At 40.8% G+C, this 9,433-nt stretch overlaps 1 protein-coding gene across 1 annotated transcript; it reads left to right on the top strand.

Moving 5' to 3' along the window:
• Positions 1-5,044: 5,044 nt before the first annotated feature.
• Positions 5,045-8,452, top strand: LOC121437547 (melanoma-associated antigen 9-like). The gene is given in 4 exon segments (XM_041637412.1): positions 5,045-5,068; positions 6,316-6,337; positions 6,989-7,062; positions 7,171-8,452. A coding segment is annotated over 1 exon segment (1,191 nt). The 5' UTR covers positions 5,045-5,068; positions 6,316-6,337; positions 6,989-7,062; positions 7,171-7,195; the 3' UTR covers positions 8,387-8,452.
• Positions 8,453-9,433: the final 981 nt, after the last annotated feature.

The raw sequence follows: 9,433 nt of genomic DNA, 5'->3' as shown, positions 1-9,433 counted from the left end.
ACAAACGAGATATATCCAAAATGTGCAACAATTGACAGAGACAACTGACTACCTGGGCAATCACCCAAAGTCTCGTTTGCAACGTTGAGTCAACCAATTTTGGCTAAGGCCTAACATAACTGACATACCATTATTAAAGGCAAGGAACTTTTCAAAACTATCTTACCCTGTCTTGGCAGGATATGACAGTCCTGTTTTATCCATTGATGCACGCTCTGTATCTGTGTCAGTTGTTGAGGTATGGGCATTTCTTTGCCCAAAGGCCAGTTCTGCCAAATAGAAAGGCTCCAGATGGAGTGTTTTTGGTGCTCAACATTCTCTCGGGAATAGAGCGGTGTTGCCAGGAGCAATTGTGTCTCACTATCACGAAACTCTGAGTTAGATTAAAGGCCATTTTCTACAGCTCTTTGAAGAGGTTGAAGATTATCTATCTATACTGAGTATAATCTCTATATATCTAAAGAACCTGATTAGTCTAATTATAAATGACAAACTTAGATGACAATTTGTCTATATAATTCTCAATATCTATCTAACTTAAAGACTAAGACAATAAACGACTGTGAAACAAATGAGGACAATGACCTCCAAATATAAACAATGTACAAATATACATTGCAGTAGGTAAATATATATCAATACACAAACATTATATAAGTATCTTAATCAGAGGTAGAAATGTACACTGCAATATGGTAAATATATACAATATATATATATATCAATACAATATATGTCAATACATAAAAATGTTTTAAACAGAGGTAGAAACATGCATGCGTACAATAGTCAATATAATTTAACTTTGTATCAATATACAAGAATCTATACCAATATATTTGTCTATTATCCCATCATCCCTCTTTTTTTTTCAAAATGATCCCTGAGCTTATAAAATTCCTCCCCCAACCCTCAATCATATACTAATTATAATCAACCCCTAAATGATGTCCCTAAACCCAAGGGCAAACTTTACTGGGAGAGGGGACGTCGTTCTCTAGAATTACTTCCAGCTGTCATAGGGGCGACGTTCTTTCTGGGGGATCCTGTGAAAGTAAAATGATGGTTAAATTTCAAGATAATGTCTTTTAAAATTGCAAATAGTCTCTGAGTATTTTCGTGCAGGTCTGGCCAAAATGTTGTATAAGATGTGCACCATTTCAGCTAACCAAGTTGGAACTGTCTTGTGCAGCTGGTACCCAAAGCAGGTCTTGTAGTAGCGCTATCAGTATCATGACGTCATATCAACCAGGTGGAGTTGTTGTTATGGGGCCCCATCTTCTTCCTGGAAACTTCAAATGTCACTTCAGGAAAAACTCATTGTTCATTATGAAAAACTTAAACATTAATCATATAGACATATATAGACATATATATATATATTCAATGAAAGACATGATAGATATATTCAATGAAAAGTATGATAGATATGAAGAAAAGCAAAGATGTTTTCTAAACTCATATTTCTTTCTGTCCCATATCATGGCTCTTGACATGAGACAGAAACTCCAGAAACTCTGGGTTTTGCTCTTACTAACAGGCTTGGAATTGGAGAGGGACTGAGCCAGAGTCCAACTTCAAAACCAGCTTTATAAATTTAGAAATATGGTTTAATATTACTTACACAACCCATTCAGTTTTCTTGATATTTCCTATTGGGCAGGTATTTTTCCATCTGTCAGTATCCAAACATCCAGGGTCCCTTGAATTTCTCAAAGATGAGTGTTTTCCTGTGGAGATAAGAACAGAACCCTGCCCCCATTCTATATGTTTTTCTTACCACCTGTATGAATATCATCGTTGTGGATGAGTTGTCATTTCTCCTTTCCAAGAGGTTTCTCCTCTTCAAATCGAAACTTTATTAATTTTGATGGTATCCACAATTTTTCTTCTCCTGTGGAAACAAGAGCAAAACCCCTTCCCCAACGTAGCACATCTCCTGGCTTCCACTGAGAGGTCAGCACATCTTTGAAATAAATCGGTTGATTTAGTTCAGCAGACTTTTCCATTATCCAATGTCTTTCTGCTGCTGTCCTTCCTTTCTCATTAGCGTTAAGAAAATTCAAGGTTAATAAAGCATTATGTAATCTATTTCTGGGGGTATTTTCAGTCCCTTTCTGTTTGTTCAGCATATCCTTTATAGTACGATTTGATCTTTCTATAACTGCCTGACCTGTAGGATTATTTGGTATACCTGTAATGTGTTTTATATTATAATAATCAAAAAAGCGTTTCATTTTCTTAGATACATATGCTGGACCATTATCTGTCTTTATTTGCGCAGGTATACCCATGATGGCCATAACTTCCAATAAATGTTTGATTACTGAATCAGCCTTTTCTGAGCTCAGGGCAGTAGCCCATTGAAAACCTGAATATGTGTCTATGGTGTGGTGTACATATTTTAATTTGCCAAATTCTGCAAAGTGGAACACATCCATCTGCCAGATTTCATTCCTTTGGGTGCCCTTTGGATTAGCCCCTGCAGGCAGTGGCATTTGGTTATAGAAAGAGCAAGTAGGGCATTTCTTTACAATCTACTTAGCTTGTTGCCATGTAATTGAAAACTCTTTCTTCAAACCTTTGCTATTAACATGATGTTTTTTATGAAATTCAGAGGCTTGTAGCACACTACCAATCAATAATTGATCAATTTCTGCATTACCTTGTGCTAGAGGACCTGGCAGACCCGTATGGGATCGGATGTGTGTTATGTACATAGGGCAAAGCCTGTTCCTGATCAAATCTTGAACCTGGAGGAACAATGAGGTTAGTTCAGTATCATCAGGTATAAATTCTGCAGTTTCAATATGTAAAATAACTCTTTCCGTGTATTGTGAATCTGTAACTATATTAATAGGTTCTTTAAAATCCCTTAGCACCATAAGAATGGCATATAATTCTGCCTTCTGGACAGAATTATACGGACTTTGTTCCACCTTATCCAAGTCTTCTGATTTGTAACCTGCCTTCCCTGATTTATTGGCATCAGTATAGAATGTACGGGCTCCAGTTATTGGAGCATCACAGACGATTCGAGGAAGAATCCAAGAGGTTCTCTTTATGAAGTTAAGCCTCTTGCTTTTTGGATAGTTGTTATTAATGTCTCCCAAAAAATTAGCACAAGCTCTTTGCCATGGTTCATTATCTTCCCATAATTTCTTTAGTTCATCAGCAGTGAAAGGCACTATAATTTCTGCTGGGTCTATGCCTGCTAGTTGACGAAGTCTCAGCTTGCCTTTTATAATTAACTCAGAGACTTTTTCCACATAAGTTTTCAGTTTCTTACTTGGTTTATGTGGTAAAAAGATCCATTCCAAAATAATATCATCTCTCTGCATTAAAATTCCTGTAGGAGAAATTTTTGATGGTAGTATGACGAGAATACAATCGAGCTCTGGATTCACCCTGTCCACATGTGCCTGTTGTAATTTTTCCTCAATCATTGTCAGTTCCTTTTCTGCTTCAGCTGTTAATTCTCTGGGACTGTTTAAATCTTTATCACCATCCAAGGTTTTGTTCAAATGAATTATTAGATCAGGTGTTATTCTAATAGCTGGTCGTAGACTGGAAATATCTCCTAACAGCCTTTGAAAGTCATTAAGAGTCCGTAGGCGATCTCTCCTAATTTGTGCTTTTTGTGTCTTAATTTTTTGCAAACCTATTTTATAACCTAAATAATTAACAGAATCTCCCTTCTGAATCTTTTCAGGAGCTAATTGCAATCCCCATTTAGGTAAAAGTATCTTTATTTCTTCAAACAGTCTATTCAAGGTATCCATGTTTGAATCGGATAACAAGATGTCGTCCATGTAATGGTATTCTATAGATTTGGGAAATTTCTTGCATATTATTTGCAATGGTTGGTTCACAAAATATTGGCACAAGGAGGGGCTATTTAACATACCCTGGGGGAGAACGGTCCAGTGGTACCTCCTCGAAGGTTGAGAATTGTTATAAGTAGGCACTGTGAAGGCAAATTTTTCTCTATCTTCTTTTTGCAAAGGTATAGTGAAAAAACAATCCTTTAAATCAATAACTATGAGAGGCCATCCTTTCTTTTAGCTTGTGATGTTCTAATGGAATGGACTCTGACTTCTGCCACAAGCTCTCCAAAGAGCCAAGGAACTATAGTGTTTCAGGATGGTGAGGTCTTGGTTAAACAGACACACTTCGGGTCAAAGGAGACTGAGGCAGTCCTTGCTAAACAGTAAAGATGACTGTCCTTTCTCAACAGACCCGGGACAGGTGTCATTGAATTTGATGCCATTTTAGTTTTCTATGCAGTGTTCCAGGGAGGCGAAGGAAAGCCTTTGTGTTTGTCTGTGACTTTAGCCGAGAAGGGGAGTCTAGTACCTTTTCTGTGTTGCCTTGAATTCTCAGGGGATTGAGGAACTTGGTCTGCAGAGGCAATAGTGTGATGAGGAGATAGGTCAGGTCAGCATAGCAAGGAGTCCGGGACCACCAGCAGTTAAGATAATGATTCTGAGTGAGAACTGAGGGTACAACCTCCCTCCCTCCCTTACTAGGACTGCTTCCTTTCCCATGCTGTCAGCTTGTAGATTCCCTGAGGGATGTGGTACATCATCTCCTCTATCTTAGTGATCTCAAAGCATTGCTCAGAGGAACAAACCATTGCCAGATGTAGGGCCCATGGGTCTACCCCTGCTCCCGGGCTTCATTTTGAGGACAGTTTCTGGTCAGTCAGCTAAAACATCCTGTTTGTTCATGTGCTCCCTCTGCCCTGCCTGGTAATTAGCTATAGGGCATTGTTGACTCCACCTTGGGCGTGGTAATTTCCCACCTGCCTGGGGAGCATTCCATTGTGCAGTAGGTAGGTATTTAAGGTTTTCCCTAAATTTGAATAAATGGCGTTCAGCTGACCTCCTTTCGAATGACCTAGGTCTCTTGTGTATTCTTTCATTCTCCAGCTCACTTACAGTAGGTACAGTGGTGTGTGAACTGTACCAAGGGTAACGCAGAAGCAGGTGTTACAGTTGGAGACCCATCAGTGAGATCGGGATGTAGGGGACCCCTGAGAGATCGCCCTGGGAATGCTGGCCAGCAGGTAAGAAATTGATTGGTGAGTGTGAATTGAAAATGGGTGCAAGTAATTCTGTTCCAGTATTGACGGCCGATTAATGGGCCAGTTATTAGTTCTTTTAAAGAAGCAAGGCAAGGAAGGCACTGGTATTAAAACTAAACAGCACAAGAGTTCTTTAAGACAGTTTTCTTTTGTATAAGGTAGTTTATTGCCTAATTTTTTGAGAGAGTTTAGTCCCTGGTTTCTACAAGCAGGGGGCTTTCATATTTCTGATTGGGAGAAGGTAAAATTAAAAGAGCAATTAGAGTATTTGACCAAAACCTTTGAGGAGATTCAGGGTGTAGAATCTGTGAGTTCTATTAAGAGTTTTGAGGAACAGGAAGTTAAGAGTTATAAAAGGGATATAAAAGAGAAAAAAAGACACTTTAGAAAAGGAGATTGCACTGATAAGAAAGAAGTTAGTAAAAGAAGGAAGGCAGCCTGCCTTTTGGGAGGAGATTGTTGTGGAGAGGTGAAATGCAGGAGGATTGCGCTGATGTGGAGAGGTGAAATGCAGGAGGATTGCGCTGATGCGATGGCGTGGTTTTTTGCCAGTGCTGAGACCTTACTTAAAGGGCTCCAATTTGCTGGCAGACTTATTAATGACTGAGCAGGCTCAGCCTCCTTAAGGAGTGCTTATATGTACTGGAGCATCATCTTCATGGTTTCATGGAGCTAGAGCCAAAGGCAAGCTCAGGTCAATGTCGCCACTTGGTGAGTCCTCTTAGCTATTCCTCTGGAGGATCTTTCAGCACAAATCTGGCAGAACCCAGTGACAGTTGACTAGTGAGCCAATGATGGGAAAGGTTTTTGGGGGGCTTCCCAAACCAAGACAGGAAGTGTGTTTTGACCTGGTGCTTTCCCATGATGGGTAAGGAGTATTGCCTGACGTCCAATGCCACCTAAGACAGGCCTAGTCATATAATTTATATAAAATGGGGACCTGTAGGGCCCATGGGTCTATCCCTGCTCCTGGGTTTCATTTTGAGGACATTTTCTGGTCAGCCAGCTAAAATATCCTGTTAGTTTCTACGCTCCTTCTGCCCCTCCTGTTGACTAGCTATAGGGCATTGTTGACTCCACCTTGGGTGTGGTAATTTCCCACCTGCCTGGGGGGCATTCCATTGTGCAGCAGGTAGGTATTTAAGGTTTTCCTTAAATTTGAATAAACAGCATTCAGCTGATCTCCTTTTGAATAACCCAGGTCTCTTGTGTGTTCTTTCATGCTCCAGGCCCTTGCCCAGCTCGCATATGGTAGGTCCAGTGGCATGCAAACTGTACCGAGAGTAAAGCAGAAGCAGTTGTTACAGCCAGCAGAGGTATAACCCCAGGCTCTGAGGGTTCCGATTGAGAAAGGAGTACATCTCTTATTTAGGAGATGGAAACAAGAGTTTGGTGCTCTTGGATAGCATGTAGGAAAGGCCCTTGACAGATAATACTTAGGGTGGGGTTCCCTTATTTCTTCTTCTTTGTCTCGGGAATGTGAGGTGTTATCCTTAGGGGTTGTCTCAGTCCAACAGCTGAGTAGGTTCTAAAACCTTCTATAATAAAAGTAAACTCAAAGGGGGCCCTCCTGGAATTTGGGATTTCCAGCTGCATTGAGTACTTCAGGTTTTATGCAGTCTTCAGTGTGGGAGGTCCTCTCAGCTCATCTTCGAGAGCTGTCAATCAGAAATTGAGCTGAGGGTTCTGATGAGAGTCATCTCCCCTCAAATGACAACATAGAAAAGTCCCAGGGAGTCAAGTAGTCAAGGTGAGAAGCACACCCTGAATGGGCACCAAGGTCACTACCCAAAGCCCAGAACCAAGGGAGTTCCCAAAGTACCCAGACACATACCTCACTGTGGGGCCCTAGGATCTTCCAGTTGCCTATATGCTGAGGACCTTTCTCATATCCCTCTTCAGGTTCCAGTAGGACACACAACAAGGAAAGCAGCTGGCTAGCAGGGCTCTGAGACAATCACCTACAAAGAAGTTTTGTAAGTATACTTTTGTTAGATTCATGAGGGGGTGAGAATTTTTTAGCTGGGCCACTCACAATACTTTTCCCTCTCCCTACTCACCCACTGTCCTGCTTTATACTCCAGCCTACCATCTCCAGCCAGATTCATCATGTCATACTATCCACACTTCAGCCTCTGGAAAGTTTTCCAGGATGCTTTTGAAATATATAGATTAGCTGAGGAGGAGGAGGAGGAGGAGGAAGAAATGGAAGAGAAGGAGGTGGAGGAAGAAGAGGAAGAAACGGAAGAGGATGAGGAGGAAGAGGAAGAAATGGAAGAGGAGGAGGAGGAAGAGGAGGAGGAGGAAGAGGAAGAAGAGGAGGAAGAGGATGAAAAGGAAGAGGAGGACGACGAAGATGAGGCCGAGGAGGCAGGGGCAGCCACTTATAGCGACAGCATCTTGTCTACATCATCTGCCTCTTTAAGATTCACTTTGCCCTCCTTCTGTGCTTCCTCACCTTCCGCTTCCTTATCACATCCTCTGTTTTGGAGCAATCCTGATGAGGCAGAAGAGTCTGCTACCTGAATGCTGAGTATTTCACAGAGTTACCAGAGCTCTTACTCCTTTACTTCATATATCAACTTAGTTGAAGAATATGGCAGCCCAGAAAAAGAGCTTTTAAACACTTCGAAGTTGACAGACGAAGTTTCCGCATGGCAAAATCTCAAAAAGCAAAAGGTCACTGAACTGGTGAATCTCCTGCTCCTGAAATATAGAATGAAAGAACCTATCCAGGAAATGGAAATGCTCGGGTTTCTCACCAAAGACCACAAGAAACAATTCCCTGCCATCTTTGAGGAAGCTGCTAAGTGCTTAGAGATGATTTTTGGCGTTGATATAAAGGAAGATGATCCTGTAAGCAGCTCTTACGTGCTTACCAACACACTAAATCTCACATATGATGACAACAACAGGAGGTTGCCTAGAAATGTCTTCCTGATAGTTATTCTGGGTGTAATATTCATAGAGGGGGACTGTGCCTCTGAAGAAAGCATGTGGGAATTCCTGAATATGTTAGGAATATATGATGGGAAGGAGCATTTCATTTATGGGGAGCCCAGGGAGTTCCTCACTAGAGATTTAGTGCAGCAAAATTATCTGAAATATAGGCAGGTGCCCGAGAGTTATCCTCCACGTTATGTGTTCCTGTGGGGTCCAAGAGCCTACTCTGAAACCACCAAGATGAAAGTTCTTGAATTTTTGACCAAATTTACAAGGAGGGAACCAATGTATTTCTCATCTTTATATAATCAGGCATTGAGAGATGAGGGCTCCAGAAATGGCCCCATGGAGGATTAGTACCATTTTGATAACAACATGGGGCAACCCAATTACTGATTTTAAAAGGGACAGTCAAAATTTTAAGTAAGGGGGAGAATGTCAGTGTTAGTCTGGGCCATGCGGAGAACACACTATAGTGCAACTTTGTGTTCTGGTTTTAGATGATGATAATTGATTCATCTATTTTCTCTTTAGATGTTTTTTTTCAGTGCTCGTCTTCATAATTGAAAGTGTGGTCCATTTCCTTTGCAATGCAAGTTTTTGATTACTTACATCTGTTCTTGTACCAGATTTTGAGAAAATGTAGGGAAACTATTCAATGGTCAATCTTTGAGTTGCTTTAATACTTTTAGTCAGGCCGGGTGATGGTGGCGCATGCCTTTAATCCCAGCACTTGGGAGGCAGAGGCAGGCGGATCTCTGAGTTCGAGACCAGCCTGGTCTACAAGAGCTAGTTCTAGGACAGGCTCCAAAGCCACAGAGAAACCCTGTCTCGAAAAACCAAAAAAAAAAAAAAAACTTTTAGTCAGATCTGTAATGTGTTGGTTTGTTTAAGCAAACAGGAAAAATGGTAATAAAATTTTAAAATCTCTGCTTATTGATTCATTTATTTGCCAAACATCACTTGGATATATTTTTAAAGTTGTATTTATTTTATTTTTATGTGTATGAATATTTTGCCTGAATGCATGCGTGTTTATCACACGTGTCCCTGGTTACCCACAGAGGTCAGAAGAGAACTTCAACTTTCCTGAATCTGGAGTTTGTGGGTGCTGATAACCGAACCTAGTTCTTTGAAAAAATGCTCTTAATACCTGAGCCATCTTATAGTGCCAAGTTAGATTTTTTTTTGAGCATGCACAGTTATTAGGAGGAGTATGGGGATAAATAACCACATTCCCTTCCTAGAGATGGAATCTGGGGAGATGATTGGAAAGACATAATAAGCAAGAAGAAGTAAATTGGGCTGTGAGGTTTTATTTGTAAATAGCTCAAGTGCAAATGCCCTGAGCCAATGCCAGAGACCTAACTCTTAGTGAGTCTTTGAAAAGAGAAAAATCACAGG

The sequence above is a fragment of the Microtus oregoni genome, unplaced genomic scaffold (assembly GCF_018167655.1).
Source record: "Microtus oregoni isolate MIOR12 unplaced genomic scaffold, Mior012 000052F_ref0000163, whole genome shotgun sequence".
Lineage (NCBI taxonomy): Eukaryota > Metazoa > Chordata > Mammalia > Rodentia > Cricetidae > Microtus > Microtus oregoni.
This window is presented reverse-complemented; position numbering and strand designations above follow the sequence as displayed.